Genomic DNA, 22,922 nt, shown 5'->3' with positions numbered 1-22,922 from the left:
TCATTACGTTCATTGATGATTTCACACACTTTGGTTATGTCTATCTGATCTCTCATAAATCTGAAGCACTTGAATGCTTTAAGAAATATATTAATGAAGTTGAGAATCAATTAGACAAAAGGATTAAGACCTTAAGAACCTATAGAGGGCGTGAATATCTTTCAAAAGAATTTGAAGGATTGTGCAATGAAAAAGGAATCACATGACAGTTAACTATTCCATACATACCTCAACAAAATGGTGTAGCAAAAAGGAGGAATAAAATACTACTGGACATGATAAGGTCCATGATGGCGCATGCAAATTTACCTATCTCCTTTTGGGGAGATGCGTTATTGACTACAACTTATATATTGAACAAAATGCCTTCTAAATCAGTTTCTTCCACTCCTTATGAGCTATGGATTGGTCATAAACCAAACTTAAAGGATTTATGACCTTGGGGTTGTGCTGCATATATAAAAGATTCTTTTAGCAAGTTTGGTAAATTAGGTCCAAAAGGCAAGAAATGTATCTTTATAAGATATTCAGAACACTCCAAAAGGTATGTATTCATTGGTGAATTAGAGGATGGAAGTGTTAGTGAGATTGAATCGCGAGATGTCACTTTTTTGGAAAATGATTTTCCAAAGAAGGGCTAGGTAAAGAATGGAGAGCCTCTTTATGAAATGTTGAACTCAGACAGTCAGCAAGTGTCTTCTGACACAGTTGATAATCAAATTGATCAAGATCTTATTCTTGATCCGAGTGGAAGTGGGAGTGGGAACTTTCAATCCCGAAATCCTTCTGACGAACCCGAATTTCAACTATGAAAGAGTGCCAGGAAAAATATACCCAAATGTACTTATGAAATTGAAGATTATATTTTCTTGGTATCTCCCACAGAAATGGATGAGCCAAAGTCTGTGACTTAGGCTTTATCGAGCCCTGGAAAAGATGAGTGGATGAAAGCAATGAAAGAAGAATTAGAGTCCATGAAAACCAACAAAGTCTGGGATCTAGTTGATCTTCCGCCTGGGCATAGAGCCATTGGAAACAAATGGGTTCTCAAAGTTAAACACAAAGCGGATGGATCAATAGAAAGATACAAGGCACGATTGGTGGCAAAAGGCTTTACTCAAGAAGCTGTAATAGATTATGAGGAAACATTTTCACCAGTTGTGAAGTTTACCTCAATTCGCTTACTTTTAGCTATTGTTGCACGTTTGGATTTGGAATTACATCAAATGGACATAGATTTTTTCAATGGAGAACTAAATGAAGAAATCTACATGGAACAACCTGTAGGCTTCATTGTTAAAGGACAAGAAAAGAAGGTCTGTAAATTAAAAAGATCTATTTATGGTCTGAAGAAATCTTCAAGGCAATGGTATTTGAGATTTCACAAGGAAATGATCTCATATGATTTCACCATGATCAATGAAAACTATTGCATTTATGTGAAGAAGTCTAATGGGATGTTTGTAATTCTTTCTCTTTATGTGGATGATATTTTATTGGCCGGAAATAATTTAGAGTATTTAAAAACTATCAAGTCATGGCTTTCAAAATCATTTGACATGAAACATATAGCCGAGGTAGACTATATCCTTGGAGTTAAGATCCAAAGAGATCATCCCAAAAAGTTATTGAGTCTATATCAAGAAACTTATATGTTTTGGCCACGTCCCTTTCCGCTCCGAATAAGAAGGTTTGGATCTTTCAATCTTATGAAGGACTTTTTTAAATCCGATAGGTGTAAACATGATATTAATTAGTCTTTGTCCTTTCTTAAGAGACTCCGGACGCCGTTTGGCTCCTCGCGGAGTATATCTCACATCCAAACATCTGATTGGGGAACGGGGCAACGCCCATGAAGCTCCGGCGGAAAGGGAAGGCCTTCTAGTGGTATTTTTACGGATCATCCAGGCCTTAATCCTTGCAGTGAACGTATAGTGGAGCTTCAATATGATATATGACTGAAATTAGGAGCCTTGATGCCTAAGGAGAGTGCCCAGGTGAAACTTTAAGCCTTGAAATGTGTCCCAGGACTGAAAATGAAAAGGAAGACATGTCTCGAGTTCCATATTCAAGTGTTGTCGGGAGCTTGATGTACGCTATGATATGTACTCACCCAGACATTTGTTTTGCCGTAGGTCTGGTTAGCAGGTATGAATCCAATCCTAGAAGAGATCATTGGAAAGCTGTGAAGAGAATTTTCAGATACCTGAAGAGAACTGCAAATTATTCACTATGTTATAGTGGAAATGATTTGTAGTTGAGAGGATACACATATGCTGATTGGGATGGTGATCAGAATGATAGAAAATCAACATCTGGTTATGCCTTCTTACTTAATGATGGTGCTATATCATGGAAAAGTAAGAAACAAACATGTACAGCCCTTTCAACGATGGAAGCTGAGTTCGTAGCTTATGCGTCTGCAGTACAAGAAGCTATTTGGTTAAAGAGGTTCTTTGAGCATTTGGATATTGCAAAGAACTCTTAGGGTGCCATGACTCTATATTGTGATAGTCAAGCGACTATTGCATATACAAAAGATCCAAGGTATCAGAGCAAGACCAAACATATTGACATCAAGTATAACTTTGTAAGAGACATGGTAGCAAGTGGAGAGATAAATTTACAGTACATTCCTACGCGAAGCATGATAGCTGATCCTTTTACAAAGGCGATATCTAGAGACCTGTTTGAGAAACATGTTATGGCTCTAGGTTTGCGAAGGACATGAACATTTTTATGTATTGTAAAATGACTTTAGTATTATAATATGCTCATCAATATTTGACTCTTGAATTCGTGCTTATATCTCGTATGCGTGTGATGAATATTTTATTGATAAAGTGTGTCGACCAAGTCGCGAGATTGGCTCTCTCACACGAGCAATCACCTCTTACGTTAAGAATCGTGAAGAGATAAGACCTTATAGAACCTTGGATAATGTGAGGTTATATTTGCTTGTAAAGGTCGATCTTGATAACTAATAAGACTTATGAATTTTAATATTCGATTATGACTTGTTTTGTAAGCCAGATGCAAATTTCTCTAAGAAGATGGTTTGAGGATTATTGACGTGAGAAGCTCGGGTTAGACATTTGGAGGTGTCTAGACCAAGATCTGTATGGTGTTGAATGATTAAAAGAATAAGACACACGCGCCAATATAAGGTGAGAACATCGTAACATGTGTTTCATACCACGTGTGCTATCGACCAATGGGATAGTGAAATATTGAATCCATGCTTCTTCATTGTGTGAGATCCCAAAGAAGTTACATTAACTCTTATTGGAATACCCTTTGACCTTTTACTGTTTCTTGAAGTGCCAATCATTGTTGCTACTTTAGCATGTTACTAATAGCCATGAGTGATTCGGAAATGCAATGCATGTCTAGGAAAGCAGTTGATTTGGAATGGAAAGATTCGAGTAGAAAGGGAAGACAAATAAATATATATTTTTTTGCAAATTTAACTTGTATTCATAGGTCGACCATTACACTTACCATGAGGGTATCAAATGTAATTATGAATATAAAGTTAAACATGAACTCGAGTTCACCTCTTTCGAGGATGAGGGATTAAATAACTAGCTACTGGAGTAGCGGGTGATGTTTAGGGTATTGCGAGTAACAAGATCCTCATGTTAGTAATAAATCCCTTCCGCATGTGATTGGATTTCTACATAGAGCTGTTAAACAACCTTAAAGGGATTAAGAATATTATGGCTCTTAATGCTCGCAGGTCGCACGAACTATTTGTCGGTATGAATTATGTGTGTTGCTTTCACGGTAGTTACTAGTTTGGAACTAGTCCACTTGTGCGAAGTGGGTGATGTTGGATATAAGGTTTGGGTCGTGGGTCACCCATATGGACTGACCCAACCCATTTTAAAAAGAGATAAAACCTAAGGAGGTTACACGTAGGTTTATTACTCCTAAAACTACTGTACGTTTTCTTTTGAGAGACGTAAGAATGTGGAGTGATGGTTTTCATCTGTCACGACCCCAAACCGGACCCGGTCGTGATGGCGCATCTCGTAAAGACAAGGCCAGCCGACACAAAACCCAAATCCATATCAATAATTTTAATAGATCAATTTAAGCCTTTTTAATTAGTCAGATATTGCATGATGTAAATTTAAAAGAGCAGTGCCGTAATAGATACAGCCCGACATAGGGGTGTCACAAGTCATGAGAATCTACTAAGGTCTAAAATACAACGGAATTCTAGAAATACACTAAATATAGTCTAATGAAATCAAGAGGGTGTAAAGCAGTGCTGCGGACGTTGGGTAGCTACCTTGCTAAACTCCAATGACTCTGTCTCTGCTCAACCAATACCCGCTACCGGGTGTAGAAATACCTAAATCTGCACACAAGGTGCAGGGAGTAAAGTGATTACTCTAACTCAGTGAGTAATAAAGGTAAATGAAAGCTTAGTAGTAAGAAAACACGTAAAGTACATCAACATGCCGTATCGAGTAGTACAAAACCAGTAAGAAAGCAATGAAGCTGTGAAATCTCTTAAAGCACCTTAGCTCAGTTTAAACTCCTTTAAGAATGACTTTTTAACAGTTAAGCAATTGAATGCAAAGAAATTAGAACAGATAAGCACAGAAAATCTACCCCTCGACACAAATACACAATTAAAAAGGTAAATGACAGGCCAATAAGAAAGGTCAACACATAAAGGTTAGCCCCTCGGGAACAATGTCAACAAATCCGCCCCTCGGGCAATATCTCAGAATAATACCAGCCCCCTGGGCTATATCTCACATCACAATGGGTACCCGAGCTCACTAGGGGTGTGCGGACTCTTGGAGGGGCCGCTTTCGGCCCAAGCACAATATAAAGCCATCTCGTGGCATCATCTCTAGGCCCTCGACCTCATATCAACAAGCAACATCGTGGCGTACATATCTCAGGCCCTCGGTCTCATACTAAAAATCAGTGTATCACCGCTGCGGCGTGCATCCCGATCCAAAAGTATCCTCACAACACAGACTCTCGGCCTTACTCAGTCAAAAATCACATAAGCCACTCGGGAAACAGTAAAACAGGATGCTCAGCCCAAAATATTATTTAGAATATCATTTCAAGTGTTAAAGCAGAGTAAACATGGCTGAGTTTTGAAAATAATAGAATAAACCATGACTGAGTACAAGTTTAAAGTCAAAACAATGAGGAAATATCAATAAAAATCCCCGAAGGATTCAAATAGTTGACACGAGACCCAAATATGGCATTCAGCTTAAAACATGATGACAACAAATAGTTTTCAACCAAATACGCAGTAAAATAGTCATTTGGGATGGACTAAGTCACAATCCCCAACAGTGCACGACCCCACGCTCATCATCTAGCGTGTGCATCACCTCAATATAGCACAACGATGTGCAATCCGGGGTTTCATCCCCTTAGGACAACATTTACAATCATTACTCACCTCGATTCGGTCCAAACTCTAGCCCGCGATGCCTTTGCCCGCACGAATCGATCTCCGGATGCTCCAATCCTAGCCATAATCAGTCCATAGTCATTAAAATATGCTAAGGGAACGAAGCTCACTCAAAAATATCCAATTTACATCAAAAGTCCTGAAATTGCTCAAATTCGGCCCCCGGGCCCACGTCTCAAAATCTGATAAAAATCATATCAATAGAAGTCTCATCCACTCACGAGTCTACCCATATCAATTTCATAAAAATCAAACCTCAATTGCCCATTCAAATCCCCAAACGAAATCTCAAACTTTTCTTCCATTTCCCCCCAATTTTTACTCTAATTTCTCAAATTAAATGATGCAATTCAAGACCAAATCATGGAATTAAACTAAATATGAGTGAAGAATACTTACCCCAATAGCTCCACTGAAAATCTCCTCAAATTCCACCTTCTCCCGATCTCTCCAATGGTTTTTATGAAATTGGACTTAAACCCTCGATTTAAAAATATAAACTGTCTGCCCAGATTTTCCTTCATCGCGAACGCGGCACATCCCTCGCGTTCGCAAAGCACACTGCTTCATAGACCGGAATTCCTTCTACGCAAACGCGAGACCCCTCTCGCGAACGCGATGCACAACACACTCAACACTCAACTATCTATTCTATGCACCGCATACCCTTACCAAGACATTCCGCGATTCTCAAGACATTCCGCGATTCTCATACACTTATGAAGCATGACATAACCTTCGCCTAAAATTTTCCTCTACTCGAGCCATCCTCGGTCTCAATCTCCGTAAGCCATAACTGATTCACCCATTCGCCTCAAACTAGAACCAACATAGCACATAAATGTGCAATCAACTAATCAATAGCAGACTCCCCCACTTGGCCCAAAGCCATAGATCAAATGACACAATAACTCATAATGCGTATAATCTATTACTACCATAATACCATAGTGAGATTAAACTCAATCCTTCGTAAGCTTGTGAAACACAGATCATCTAGTACTTTAAATCTTCTACAAATCCCGTATTAATCCTCACCACAGTCAATCCCACTCTCTTAAGCGACCCAAATTTAAATTTCAACACATATATTTCACTTGTAAATGAGATCTTCTAACCGACAACATAAGGATCACATAACCTTAGAACAGTCCGCAGGAGATAACCCACCTGTTTTGCCTCCAACAAACATTTCTGCATACCTTCCACCGCCATAAACATTACGCAGTCACTTAGTCTTCCTAAGTCTGAACTCATACCGCAACGTGAAATTTACTTCACTCCCAACTAGGAGACATGAAAAGATTCTTCACACACCCATAACTCAAGGCTATACCTCGAATCAAGATGAAAATCAAATACCTAATAGTCTTCTATCCTCCAGCAGACCCTTCTCACCGTTTCCAAATCATATGAATACACCTCGCAGACATAACATACTCATCACGTTGCTACCCAGCCATCACTTCCACTAATAGGGACACTACCGAACATATAAGTTCAAAAGCACGTGCTCACACAATCAGCACCTCAGTGCTCAAGCTATAGGTAAAGATCCGGCCTCGAGTCCTCCAGACTGGCCCAACATCAACATACAGAGATCACATCTCGCCCCTCGATCAGGGAACCACAAGCCATCGATGCACATCTGATATCGAGCGCTCATGCACACATACGAACGTGTGGAAGGAATTCAAAGAGTTACTTTTCAAGCTGAATCAAGGACGCACGATAAGAATTCAAGAATGTGAAGTTTTTCCTAAAGGTTTTGCAGCCTCCCGAGGATAAATACAAACATCTCCGTACCGATCCACGAGACTCTACTAAACCTGCTCATGACTCGTGAGACCTATATAACCTAGGATCTGATACAATCTTGTCACGACCCCAAACCAGACCCGGTCGTGATGGCGCCTCTCGTGAAGACAAGGCCAGTCGACACAATCCCCAAATCCATATCAATAATTTTAATAGATCAATTTAAGCCTTTTTAATTAATAAAATATTGCATGATGTAAATTTAAAAGAACAGTACCGTAATAGATATAGCCTGACATCAGGGTGTCACAAGTCACGAGCATCTACTAAGGTCTAAAATACAACGGAATTCTGGAAATATACTAAATATAGTCTAATGAAATCAAAAGGGAGTAAAGTAGTGTTGCGGACGTCGGGCAGCTACCTCGCTAAACACCAATGACTATGTCTCTACTCAACCAATACCTGCTACTGGGTGTAGAAATACCTGAATTTGCACACAAGGTGCAAGGAGTAAAGTGAGTACTCCAACTCAGTGAGTAATAAAGGTAAATGAAAGTTGAGCAGTAAGAAAACACGTAAAGTATATCAACATGTCGTATCGAGTAGTACAAAACTAGTGAGAAAGCAATGAAGCTGTGAAATCTCTTAAAGCACCTTAGCTCAGTTTAAACTCCTTTAAAAATGACTTTTTAACAGTTAAGCAATTGAATGTAAAGCAATTAGAACAGATAAGCATAGAAAATCTGCCCCTCGACACAAATACACAATTAAACAGGTAAATGATAGGCCAATAAGAAAGATCAACACATAAAGGTTCGCCTCTCGGGCACAATGTCAACAAATCCGCCCCTCGGGCAATATTTCAGAACAATACCAGCCTCTCGGGCTATATCTCACATCACAATGGGTACCCGCGCTCACTGGGGGTGTGCAGACTCCTGGAGGGGCCCCTTACGACCCAAACGCAATATCAAGTCATCTCGTGGCATCATCTCTAGGCCCTCGACCTCTTATCAACAAGCCACCTCGTGGCCTACATATCTCAGGTCCTCGGCCTCATAATCAAAATTAGTGTATCACCGCTGCGGCGTGCAACCCGACCCAAAAGTATCCTCACAACACGGGCCCTCGGCCTTACTCAGTCAAAAATTACATAAGTCATTCGGGAAACAGTAAAACAGGATGCTCAGCCCAAAATATTATTTAGAATATCATTTCAAGTGCTAAAGTAGAGTAAACATGGATGAGTTTTGAAAATAGTAGAATATAGCATGACTGAGTACAAGTTTGAAGTCAAAACAGTGAGGAAATATCAATAAAAATCCCCGAAGGATTCAAATAGTTGGCACGAGGCCCAAATATGGCATTCAACCCAAAACATGATGATAGCAAATAGTTTTCAACCAAATACGCAGTAAAATAGTCATTCGGGATGGACTAAGTCACAATCCCCAACAGTGCACGACCCCACGCTCGTCAGCTAGCGTGTGCGTCACCTCAATATAGCACAACGATGTGCAATCCGGGGTTTCATACCCTCGGGACAACATTTACAATCATTACTCACCTCGATTCAGTCCAAAGTCTAGCCCGCGATGCCTTTGCCCGCACGAATCGACCTCCGGATGCTCCAAATAGCCAAAATTAGTCCATAGTCATTAAAATATGCTAAGGGAACGAAACCCACTCGAAAATATCCAATTTACATCAAAAATCCCGAAGTTGCTCAAACTCGGCCCCCGGGCCCACGTCTCGGAATCCAATAAAAATCACATCAATAGAATCCTCATCCACTCACGAGTCTACCCATATTAGTTTCATCAAAATCCTACCTTAATTGCTCATACAAATCCCCAAAAGAAATCTCAAACTTTTCTTCCATTTTCCCCCAATTTTCACTCTAATTTCTCAAATTAAATGATGAAATTCAAGACCAAATCATAGAATTAAACCAAATATGAGTGAAGAATACTTACCCCAATAGCTCCACTGAAAATCTCCTCAAATTGCACCTTCTCCCGTGCTCTCCAATGATTTTTATAAAATTGGACTTAAACCCTCGATTTAAAAATATAAATTGTTTGCCCAGATTTTCCTTCATCGCGAACATGACACATCCCTCGTGTTCACGAAGCACACTGCTTCACGGACCGGAATTCCTTCTACGTGAACGCGAGACCCCTCTTGCGTACGCGATGCACAACACACTCAACACTTCGCGATCGTGACCTCTACTACGCGAATGCGTAGAACAAATGCATTGGGGGACCCAGCTAATCCTCTTCCTCTATGCGAACGCGACCTAGCCCTCGCGAATGCGGAGAATCAAAACATCACAACATTGCGAACGCGACAGAGAAAACACAAACGCGAAGACCATCGACCTCACACTTTCGCGATCGCGGAACATGCATCGCGAATGCGAAGGTCAAAAACGTGCAACACCAACAGCTGAAATTCTACATTTTTTCACAACATGAAATGGTCCAATTGACCACCCGAAACTCACCCGAGGCCCTTGGCACCTCAACAAAGCATGCCAACATATCCCATAACACCATTCAAACTTGTTCCAACCTTCAGAACGCTCAAAACAACATTAAAACATCGAATCTCATCGGATTCAAGCCTAAGAATTTCAAGAACTTTCAAATTCTGCTTTCGATCGAAAAGTCTACCAAACCTCGTCCGAATGACCTGAAATTTTGCACACACGTCACAAATAACACAACGGAGCTACTGCAACTTCCAAAATTCCATTCCAACCCCTATATCAAAATCTCACCTATCAACCGAAAAACACCAAAATCTCGATTTCGCCAATTCAAGCCTAAACCTTCCACGGACCTCCAAAATGCATTTCAATCATGCTCCTGAGTCCCAAATCACCTAGCGGAGCTAACCAAATCATAAAAATTCCGATCCGAGATCATATACAAACAAGTCAAATCTTGGTCAAACATTTCAAATTTCAAGCTTCAAACTGAGAACTGTTCTTCCAAATTCATTTCGATTACCCTGAAACCAAGACCAACGATTTACATAAGTCATAATACATCACATGTGGCAAGTCATGCCTGAGGACTGGCGAGCAAAGTGCAAAAGCTCAAAACGGTCGGTCGGGTCGTTACATCATCGGTAGTTCTCCCCATCTCCCCATCTCTATATACTTCTCTTCAATACAGAGATTCTAAAAGGCAAAAAAAAATTGAAAAGGAAGAACATAGTGAATTTTAGGCATTTAGTTTGTGAACAAAAACTCTATTTTCTGGAAATTTAGAATACAATTTGGGGCAATTCTTTTGGTGGTGAGTTCAACGGTTTCCCGTGCATCAATAAGGTACACAATTCGTTGTTCTCTCCCCTCGGTTTAATCTAACACTTATGGGTTGGAGGTTCTAGTTAATTTAATTTACTGAATTCTAAATTAATAATTTTTACATATTCAATAAATTTTATTAAAACAATACATAGATTGGACCAAAGCGACTAGTTCAGCCGAACCCGTACCCGATTGGCTGGCTCCGCTCCTTCATCCACATACATTAATTTTCCACATTGACTATTCAACATATTATCATTTCTCTAGAATCCAGATCTTGTGGGCGTGGAGTTTAACATAAGCGCCCTAAATTATTAAGGTCAGTTAATTTTTCATGCAACATTAAGATCATTAAAAAGAAGCAGTCATATGGAGGCCAGATATTTTAATTTTACAGTCCATTCTGCTAGTGACCTCCCAGATGTTCGTGAATTTGGTAGAATGAAAGTTTATGCAAAGGTTTCAGTAGCAGGAACGACCAAGTGCACCGAAGTAGATACTATGAACGACACAAATCCTAAGTGGAATACGACGCTTTGCTTCATTGTGCCTGAGAAAGACATCATACAAGGGCATATGTATTGCAAAATTGAGCTTTTCTGCAAAAGGACTTTCTCACATGATAAGTATGTTGGTGAGCTGGACCTTTCTCTAGCTCCTCGTTATAAAGGAATATGTACTTTTCCAGTGCTCGGAAATGATTTAGATCAGAGCAAAAGTATTGGAACTTTGAAGTTTTCTCATGCTTTAGGAGATAAACTCATAGTTGCAGACTCATCTTCATCTTCATCTTCATCTTCATCATTAGAGGATTATGATAGCGTAATTCGTCTTATTAAAGGTGGAGTGGGTTTGCTGAATGTAAAGGCTACAGCGTCCAATTGACTCATCATCTTCACATGGTTTTATCATGTAGAATCTATGTTAAACTACGAATAATTTTTGCTACAGCTACTTTGAGTTCTATGTTGACGTACGTGTATTGCAGGTGAACTGATTAAGTGTACGTTTCACGAAGCAAATTGTATAACAAAAATTTTCGTGTCTCCGCAATCAAAGACAAGAAGAAATTGTAGAAATGTAAATTTTAAGTATAATTTGTAGTACAATCTGTAATTTCTCGTAGCTTAGAGGAAATAACCTTTGATTCTTCTATTAATTCAACAATTGCTTCAAGGGCTTGATATTTGATTTGATTTTTTTAAACTTTTTAAATAGTTTTTCACTCTATGTCGTTTAATTTTTTTGAAAAGCACCGCTTTTGGTGGTGGTGAGGTAGTGGTGGAGGGAGGGGGAGGGGGAGGGGGAAAATTCCTATTAAAAGCAAGTCTATACTCAAGACTCACAAATCAAGACCTTTGATTAAGGAGGAAATTAAAGGAGCAGTTATCTTCCACAACAAACCTTGATAATCTTGCTTTTTAATCTTGAATGCTTGAACACCTTTAGCCCGTAGAGAATTCTTGAAGTTTTTTACTTCTTCTAGTTATGACTTGTACATGTTGCTATCAAAGTGAATGTGATCTTTTATATAGGTACGAACTAGAGTTTGGGGTAATCTTCTAATAAGGCTAACTGACCCTTAGGGTAATCTTCTAATAAGGCTAACTGACCCTTAGGCTTGGACCATATGGATGAGCTCATTTGATTGAACCCAACTTAATGGCTAACTCAATCAAATTGGTGTTTACTTTGAAAATGGTATTAACAATTATATTTGATTTTGTGGTTCTAAAAATATGTGATTTATTTCAATACTAGTTGTTAGGCAATAGATGCTAAGTATAAATAAAGAGAATAAGATATGCAAATTAAACCAATGTTGTCGCAAGACTGGGCCTCGAGCTGGCTGGAACAGAGGGCCTCGAGGTCCAGTTAGGGCAGTTAGCAATGAACGATTGATGAAGAAATAATGATATCAAAGGCCTCGAAGATAGCCTTTTGCGGTTAATAATGGGCAATAAATGAATAACAATAAGTGAACAATCAATGAACAAGCAATAGATCTGTAGAGTAATTATTGAATACCTTTGGACAAGAAAAGCAGAGAATGTTGTAATGTATTGAATATTCATCTACGTTACAAAATGACAAGGGTCCCCTTTTAACTCACAATTTTTCAGAAATCTACCATTGATGATAACTGTATATTATCAAAAATCCACAAATTCAGTTATAACTTGCTAATCATAAAAGCAAACTGTATTTTGCATTAATATTCACGATTAACAAGCTAAGCTATAAATTGTTATAATTCTCTCTCACAAGCTAAGCTATATATATTTTGTCACTAACGACCATTGAAGTTCATCTCAATGCTTTTAAGCTGGAACGAAACTATATCCAAAAATAATAATCAATTTGATGCGAGCATCGTAAAAAAAAAAAAAACCTGATATAGTTTTAAAATATTGCAACATAAATAAATTCAAAAGCAGTAGACAAATTCAATCGAGCTGAAAAAAGTAATTTTATACAATATAGAAACAGATGCAACATGTGTTCATTACAAGTTCATAAAATTTTGATACAATATCGTATAACTTTCATATAAATCATGATACATACTTTCATACAATTCATTATTGTCACGACCCGGATTTTCCACAATCGGGAGTCGTGATGGCGCCTACTTGTGAAAGCTAGGCAAGCCGAGTGATATGAATTTTTATTACCCTTTTTCCTTAACCTTTTAACAATTTCAAATTAATATGTGATCAACAACGGAATAATAATAAAAGAAATGCGGAAGACGAAATTTGATAATTTAACTAAATACTAGTACGAAAATCCAAGATGCAACTCTATCCAGCACTGGTGTCACAATGTTACAGACCATCTACGAATACTACAAATAGTGGTCTGAATAGAAAATACAAGTCTGCCTCTCAAATAAATAAAAATAGAATAGAAAGGATAGAAGGGGACGCCAAGATCTGTGGACATCTGCAAGATTACCTCGGGTCTCCGCTGGAATGAAGGCAGCAACCTCGCTATGGTCCAAAAGTTCCAGTACCAAGATCTGCAAACAGTGCAGAGTATAGTATCAGCACAATCGATCCCATGTGCTGATAAGTATTGAGCCTATCCTCGGCGAAGTAGTGACGAGGCTAGGACAAGACTACCAAATAAACCTGTGCAATTTAAACATATACGACAAATAATAATAACGGAAACTAGCAATTAAAGATGGGAAGGGGGAACATGCTGGGGGAATATCAAGTACCAACAGAATTTCAGTAGAAAAGCATAAAAAACATATTAAATTTCGTATCAACAAGAATAAGAAAAACAGTAACGAATCAATATCCACTTTTATTCTTTATTGTTGTGGTGCGCAATCCGATCCAAATTATATAATATTGTTGTGGCGTGCAACCCAATCCAAATCATATAATATTGTTGCGGCGTGCAACCCGACTCCACCTGTCCTTCCTTATTACTCCTTGTTGCAGCATGCAACCCGATCCCATATAATATTGTTGAGACGCGCAACCCGATCCCAATATACAAATCAACACCAATCACAAAAGAATCCCGGTAAGGGAACAATTACTCCCTCTGTTTCATATTGTTTGAGATACTTTCCTTTTTAGTCTGTTCCAAAATAAATCACACATTTCTAATTTGGAAATAATTCAACTTTAAACTCTTCATTTTACCCTTTTTGCCCTTAGTGAGAAGCTTTTATAGTCACACAAATGGTATGACCTCACAAACCTTTTACCCCTTAATCTTTTAAGACCACAAGTTTTAAAAGACTTCTTCTTTTTTCTTAAACTCCGTGCCGAGTCAAACTACCTCAAACAATATGAAACGGAGGGAGTATATAACAACAATATCCCGGCAAGGAAAATAATATCACAAGCAATAACATCCCGGCAAGGGAAACAATATGCTAACAAAAAAAATATACTGGCAAGGGAATCAACTACAACCAATCCAGTTTTCACAGTTAATTCACAAAATAGGCCTCAACATGAGCCAATACTTTACAATGGCCAATTACTAAGAATTCATCATAAATCTTGTACCACAATTGCTAACCATCAAGTTAAGCATGATCAATACATAGTAAAATCACAACAAGTCCGAATATAAAACTCACGGGCATGCTTGACACCAACGTATAGAGACTCGTCACCTCACCTATACGTCGTACTCGACACTAACACACAACAATTAAGACACAACACCTATTCCCTCAAGCTAAGCTTACGCCAAACACTTAGATCAACTTCCACGGCCAAACTCAAACCTCAAGCATCGCTTTTCCTTTAGATTTTGCCTCCAATTTACTTGTATATAACCCAAATTAATTTAACAACATCAATAAATGCTAAATTATAGGTTTACTATCGTTTTTCCCAAAAAGTCAAAAATCGACCCCGGGTCTGCTGGGTCAAAACTCGAGGTTCGGACCAAAGCCTGATCACCATTCAGTCACGAGCCCGAATATACAATTAGTTTCGAAATCCGACTCCAAAATGAGGTCTAAATTTCAATTATTCAAAAATCCCTAAATCTACCCAAATTTTCAATTTCTATCATGAAAATTCTTGATTTTTGGTTTAAAAGTGATGAAAAACGTTAGGTAATTGAAAAAGTAGAGTTTAGAATTGATTACCGACACTTTGAGGATGAATTTAGGTAAAGAAAATCACCTCTAGGTCTTGGTAGTTCGAAAATTTGAAGAAAATGTGTTCTGCCCGCTTTTAAATATGTTTAAAGACTGGGCAGGCCTTCATCGCGTTCGCGATGGGCCTGCCGTGTTCGTGATGGGTCAGGCCCAAATGACCTTCGCGTTCGCATTGGATGGCCTACGTTCACTGATCTTTAACTCCTCAAGCCTTCGCGTTCGTAGTCAAAGGGCCGCGTTCGCATAGAAAATCGAGCTCCCTCCCCCAGGACCACTAACTCTATGCATTTGCGTGGGCCAGAACGCGTTCCCGAAGGGTAACCCACCAAAGTTTCGCGTTCGCGTCCTGAGCTCCGCCTTCGCGAAGAACAAAGTAACCCTTGAGGAAATTTGCCTTACGTGTTCGCAGTGAAGTCACGCGAACGCGAAGAACAAAATCATTGTGCACCTGCAACAGCTATGACAACAGAAATTCTAAGTCCAAAACATCCCGAACCCCACTCGAAACTCACCTGAGCCCTCGGTACTCCAAACCAAACATGCACACTAACCTAAAAATATCATACGGACTTACTCGTGCTATCAAATTACCAAAATAACACCTAGAACTTCAAGTTTAGCATCAAAATTAAAGAAAAATTTCAAATTTCACAACCGAGGGTCCGATTCACGTCATATGAATTCCGTTTCTTACCAAATTTTATAGACACAACGTAAATACCATATAAGATCTGTGCCGAGCTCTGGAACCAAAATACGGGCCCGATACCATCAAATTCAAACACATTTAAATTTCCAAAATCTCTTACAATTTTAGTTAAACAATTTCGTTCAAAAATTCATTTCTCTGGCTTGGGACATCGGAATTCGATTCCGGGCTTACGTCCAAGTCCCATATTTTCCTACGGACCCTCCGGGACCGTGAAATCACGGGTCCGGGTCCGTTTACCCAAAATATTGACCGAAGTCAACTTAAATTCAATTTTAAAGGCAAAATTAGCATTTTATCAAATTTTCACATAAAAGAGTTCCGGATATACGCCCGGACCGCACATGAAAATCAAGGTAAGATAAAAGGAGATTTTTAGGGCCTCGGAACACCGAATTGACTTTTAAATCAATTGATAATCTTTTGGGTCATCACATCCTCCACCTTTAAAACAATTGTTCGTCCTCGAATGGACATAGAAAAGAAGCACCTAAGTCGGGGAAAAGATGGGGATATCAGCTCCGCATATCGGACTCGGACTCCTAGGTAGCTGCCTCGGCAGGCTAACCTCTCCACTGAACACGAACAGAAGGTAACTCTTCGATCTCAACTAACTAACCTGTTAGTCTTGAATGGCCACCAACTCCACCTCATAGGCCAAATCCTTGTCCAATTAGACAGTACTAAAGTCTAACACGTGGGATGGATCGCCGTGATACTTCCGAAGCATGGACACATGAAACACTGGGTACACAGCTGATAAACTTGGTGGCAATGTAAGTCTGTAAGCCACCTCTCTCACTCGATCCAGAATCTCAAAAGGACTAATGAACCTAGGGCTTAGCTTGCCCTTCTTCCCAAATCTCATCACATCCTTCATGGGAGACACCCGGAGCAACACCCTCTCTCTGACCATGAATGCCACATCACGAATCTTACGGTCGGCATAACTCTTCTGCCTGGACTGAGCTATACGAAGCCTATATTGAATGATCTTAACCTTATCCAAGGCATCCTGAACTAAATCTGTAACCAACAACCGAGCCTCTCCCGCCTCAAACCACCCAACTGGCAACCGACACCACCTACCATATAATGCCCCATAAGGAGCCATCTGAATGCTCGACTGGTAGTTGTTGTTTTAGGCAAACTATGCTAATGGCAAGAACTGATTCCAAGAACCTCCAAAGTCAATAACACATGCTCAAAGCATATCCTCCAAAATCTGAATAGTACGCTAGGATTGTCCGTTCGTCTGAGGATGAAATGTTGTGCTCAACTCGACCCGTGTACCTAACTCACGTTGTACTGCTCTCCAGAAGTCCAAAGTAAACTACGTACCCTGGTTAGAAATGATAGACACAGGCACACCATGAAGATGAACAATCTCCCGGATATAGATCTCGGCAAACCGCTCCGAGGAATAGGACACCGCCACATGAATGAAATGCGCTGACTTGGTCAGCCTATCCACAATAACCCACACTACATCGAACTTCCTCTGAGTCCGGGGGAGTCCAACAACGAAGTCCATAGTGATACGCTCCCACTTCCACTCAGGAATCTCAATCTTCTGAAACAAACCACCAGGTCTCTGATGCTCGTACTTTACCTGTTGACAATTCAAACACTGAGCTATATAGGCAAAAATGTCCTTCTTCATTCTCCTCCACCAATAATGCTGCCGCAAGTCCTGATACATCTTAGCGGCGCCCGGATGGATAGAATACCGGGAATTATGGGCCTCCTCTAGAATTAACTCACGCAGTCCATCCACATTAGGCACACAAATACAACCTTTCATCTTCAAAACTCCATCATCTCCAACTGTAACCTGCTTGGCACCCCCGTGCCACACCATGTCTCTAAGGACAAGCAAATGAGGATCATCATAGTATCGATCTTGGATACGCTCAAATAATAAAGAACGAGCGACCGTGCAAGCTAGAACACGGCTGGGCTCAGAAACATCCAACCTCACGAACTGATTGGCTAAAGCCTGAACATCTAAAGCAAGCGGTCTCTCCCCGATCGGAATATATGCAAGGCTGCCCATACTGGTTGACTTCCTACTCAAAGCATCGACCACTACATAGGCTTTCCCCGGATGATACACGATGGTGATATCATAGTCCTTCAATAGCTCCAACCACCTCCTCTGCCTCAAATTTATCTCCTTACATGTATGGTAAACTCTTGTGATCCGTGAACACCTCACACAACATGCCATAAAAATAATGCCTCCAAATCTTCAGTGCGTGAACAATGGCTACTAACTCCAAATCATGAATTGGATAATTCTTCTCGTTGATCTTCAACTGACATGAAGCATATGCAATAACCTTTCCATTCTGCATCAACATCGCACCAAGTCTAATACGAGATGTATCACAATATACTGTATATAGCCCTGAACTTGTGGGCAAAACCAACACTGGCGCTGTAGTCAAAGCTGTCTTGAGCTTCTGAAAGCTCGCCTCACACTCGTCAGACCACCTGAACTAGGCAGCCTTCTGGGTCAACCTGGTCATCGGGGCTGCAATAGATGAAAACCCCTACACAAACCGACATTAATAACCCGCCAAACCCAAGAAACTCCGGATCTCTATAGCTGATGTGGGTCTAGGCTAGTCCTTGACTACCGCAATCTTCTTAGGATCCACCTGAATACCCTATGCTGATACAACATGACCCTAGAATGCAACCAAACTCAACCAAAACTCACACTTTGAAAACTTAGCATACAACTGACTATCCCTCAGAGTCTAAAGAACGACTCGAAGATGCTGCTCATGCTCCTCCCGGCTGCGGGAATAGATAAAAATATCATCAATGAAGACAATCACAAAGGAATCCAAATAAGGCTTGAACACTCGGTTCATCAAATCCATGAAAGCTGATGGGGCATTTGTCAACCCGAATGACATTACTAATAACTCATAATACCCGTACAAAGTGCGAAAAGCTGTCTTAGGGACATCGAATGCCCTAATCCTTAACTGATGGTAGTCCGATCTCAAATCAATCTTTGAAAATACCTTGGCACCCCGAAGCTGATCAAAAAAATTATCAATCCTCGACAATGGATACTTGTTCTTGATGGTGACTTTGTTCAACTTCCGATAATCTATACACATCCTCACCGATCCGTCCTTCTTCTTAACAAACAATATCGGCGCACCCCAAGGCGAGACACTAGGTTTAATGAAGCCCTTATCAAGCAAGTCTTGCAACTGTTCTTTCAATTCTTTCAACTCTGGCGGGGCCATACGATACAGTGGAATAGAAATGGGCTGAGTACTCGGTTCCAAATCAATACAAAAGTTAATATCTTTGTCGGCCAATAGGTCTGCAGGAAATACCTCTAGAAACTTACGAATAACAGGTACATAATCCATAGAAGGAACCTCGACACTAGAATTACGAACATACGCCACATAGGCTAAATATCCCTTCTCAACCATACGTCGAGCCTTCATATATATGAGATAACCTTACGGGTGGAATAACCAGGAGTCCCCCTCTACTCTAAACGAGGTAAACCCGGTAAGGCTATGGTCACAGCCTTGGCATGACAGTCCAAGATAGCGTGGTAAGGTGATAACCTCTAATATGACATTAAAATCAACAATATCCAAAAGTAACAGATCTACTCGGGTCTCAAAACCCCCAATCATAAGTATACATGAACGATGGACATGAACCACCACAATAGAATCACCCACCGGTGTAGACACATATGCAAGAGCACTCAAAGAATCACTAGGCATGACCAAATATGGGGCAAAATAAGATGACACATAGGAGTATGTATACCCTGGATCAAATAGAACTGAAGCATCTCTACTACAGACCAGAATAATACTTGTGATAACTGCATCGGAGGCCTCAGCCTCGGGCCTGGCTGGAAGAGCATAACATCAGGGCTGGGCCCCACCAATCTGAGCTACGTCCCTGGGACAGCCTCCTGCTAGCTGGCCTCCACCTCTAGGGACTGAACTTCACCTCTAATACCTCTACCTCCACCTCTAGAACCTCTACCCCCACCTCTAGCTGGCTGAGCGGGCGGTGGAACACCCGGTGCCTTAACTATGGCGCGAGAACCCTGCTGCTACGACTGAACACCCACTAATCTCGGACAAGCCCTTCAGATATGACCATACTTACCGCACTCAAAGTATTCACCTGAGTGCTGTGGTTGAGGAAACTAAGATTGACCCTTGCGTGCTTGCTGACCATGAGAATAGCTCTGAAGAGGAGGTGCTCTGATAGGAGCTGATGGTGCACTGTAGGATTGCTAATCAGAATACTACACATAAGAGCCACAACCACCTGGAGCACCATGAGAAGTCTAAAGTGTTGAATGAAATAGCCTGGAAGGATGGCCCCTACCAAAAGAATCCTTGCCTCCATATGAGGCACCGTTGAACCTACCTGAATTATGGGGCCTCTTGTCAGACCCCTAACCACTCCCCTACGATAGAACCATCTCAACTCTCATGGACACATTGGCCGCATCCTGGAAAGAAATCTCGCTCCCAGTCTCATTAGCCATCTGCAATCGAATCGGCTGAGTGAGTCCCTAAATGAACCTCCTCACCTTCTCTGTCTCTCTCTCGGTGGCAAGTATAATAAGAGCATGACGGCCCAAAGCAATGAATTTGGTCTAGTGACGGTGATAGAACCCTGCTGGAGATGCTCAAACTGCCTCTGATAGTCCTCCCTCTGAGTGATAGGAAGAAACTTCTCCAGAAATAGCTGAGAGAACTAATCCCAAGTCAAGGTAGGCGACCCAACTGGCCTAGGCAAACAACAATCCCTCCACCAAGTCTTGGCGGAACCTGATAGGTGAAAAGCAGCAAAGTCGACCCCATTGGTCTCCAATATCCCCATGTGCTGAAGAACCTCATGACAACTGTCTAAATAATCCTGGGTATCCTCCGAAGATGTACCACCATAAGTAGTAGTGAACAGCTTGGTGAACCTGTCCAATCTTCACAAAGCATCGGCAGACATAACTGCTTTATCACCGGTCTAAGCTACTACACCCGGCTGAATTGCTCCAACTGGCTAAGTTGCTAGAGTCTGAAACTGGGGAGCCATCTGTTCTGCAGTGCGGGTAGTGGGAGTCTGTGCTCCTCCCCCAGCCTTAGAGATGGCTGGTGCTACAAGAAGTAAGCCTTCCTAGGTTACACTCTCCATAAGGCCCACTAGATGGACTAGAGCATCCTGGAGTATTGGGGTAGCAATGAACCCCTCTGAGACCTGAGCTGGGCCTACCGGAACTATCTGGGTCGGAACCTCATCATCAAACTCTACCTGAGGCTCCGCCACTAGTGCTGCTGCTCTGGGCTGAGCTCTTTCCCCTGCCTCGGCCCCTAGCACGACCTCTACTTCGTCTTCAGCGGATGACGAAGCACGTGTTCTCGCCATCTGTGAAAGAAGAGAGTAGAAGTTCAATTAGAATTGAGAAACCCAACCGCACCACAAAGATGAATAGAAGTGAAACTTTTCCTAACTCTATAGCCTCTAGGGATAAGCACAAACGTCTCCGTACCGATCCCTCAAACTCTACCAAGCTTGTCCATGAATTGTGAGACCTAAGTAACCTAGATCTCTGATACCAACTTGTCACGACCCAGATTTCCCACCCTCGGGAGTCGTAAAGGAGCCTACTCGTGAAATCTAGGCAAGCCGAGTGATATAGATTTTTATTACCCTTTTTCCTTAACCTTTAAACAATTTCAAATTAACATGTGATCAACAGCGGAATAATAATAATAATAATAATAGTAAAAGAAATGCGGAAGACGAAATCTGATAATTTAACTAAATACTAGTACGAAAATCCAAGATACAACTCTACCCAGAACTGGTGTCACAATGTCACGGACCATCTATGAATACTACAAACAGTGGTCTGAATAGAAAATACAAGTCTGTCTCTGAAATAAATAAAAACAGAATGGAAAGGATAGAAGGGGACGCCAAGTCCTGCGGACGTCAGCAGGACTACTTCGGGTCTCCGTTGGACTGAAGGCAACAATCTCTCTATGGAACAAAAGCTCCTGTACCGAGATCTGCACACAGTGCAGAGTGTAGTATCAGCACAATCGATCCCATGTGCTGGTAAGTGTCGAGCCTAAACTCGGCGAAGTAGTGATGAGGCTAGGGCAAGACTACCAAATAAACCTGTGCAATTAAAGAATATACAGCAAATAATAATAACGGAAACTAGCAGTTAAAGATGGAAAGTGGGAACATGCTACGGGGAATATCAAATACCAACAGAATTTCAGTAGAAAAGCATAAAGAACATCTTAAATTTCGTATAAGTAAGAATAAGGAAAACAGTAACGAATCAATATCCACTTTTATTCTTTATTATTGCGGCGTGCAACCCGATCCAAATCATATAATACTATTGCGGCGTGCAACCCGATCCAAATCATATAATACCATTGCAGCATGTAACCTAATCCAAATCATATAATAGTGTTGCGGCGTGCAACCTGACCTCACCCGTCCTCCCTTATTACTCCTTGTTGAGGCGTGCAACCCGATCCCATATAATATTGTTGCGGCGTGCAATCCGATCCCAATATACAAATCAACACCAACCACAAAAGAATCCCGCCAAGGGAACAATGATATAACAACAATATCCCGGCAAGGGAAATAATATCACAAGTAATAACATACCGGCAAGAGAAACAATAGCATAACAAAAAAAATATCCCGGCAAGGGAATCAACTACAACCAATCTAGTTTCCACAGTTAATTCACAAAATAGGCCTCAACCTGAGCCTATACTTTTCAATGGCCAATTACTAAGAATTCATCATAAATCTTGTACCACAATTGCTAACCATCAAGTTAAGCATGATCAATACATAGTAAAACCACAACAAGTCCGAATATAAGACTCATGAGCATGCTTGACACCAATGTATAAATACTCGTCACCTCACCTATACGTCGTACTCGACACTAACACAGAACAATTAAGGTATAACACCTATTCCCTCAAGCTAA

The 22,922-nt window shown here is 40.7% G+C and overlaps 1 protein-coding gene across 1 annotated transcript; it reads left to right on the top strand.

The window, feature by feature from the left end:
* Nucleotides 1–10,907: 10,907 nt before the first annotated feature.
* LOC107800670 (uncharacterized) lies at nt 10,908–11,423 on the top strand. Its single transcript, XM_016623894.1, has one exon. The coding sequence runs from the start codon at nt 10,908–10,910 to the stop codon at nt 11,421–11,423; it is 516 nt and encodes a 171-aa protein (XP_016479380.1).
* The last annotated feature ends 11,499 nt before the right edge of the window (nt 11,424–22,922 follow it).

This window comes from Nicotiana tabacum, chromosome 18 (assembly GCF_000715075.1).
Source record: "Nicotiana tabacum cultivar K326 chromosome 18, ASM71507v2, whole genome shotgun sequence".
In the NCBI taxonomy this organism is placed as follows: Eukaryota; Viridiplantae; Streptophyta; class Magnoliopsida; order Solanales; family Solanaceae; genus Nicotiana; species Nicotiana tabacum.
The sequence above is the reverse complement of the archived record's forward strand: the minus strand, read 5'-3'. Positions and strand labels throughout refer to the sequence as shown.

Bases quoted from the DNA above. Each gene is read 5' to 3' on its own strand.
- LOC107800670 (XM_016623894.1), top strand. From the start codon at position 10,908: ATGGAGGCCAGATATTTTAATTTTACAGTCCATTCTGCTAGTGACCTC.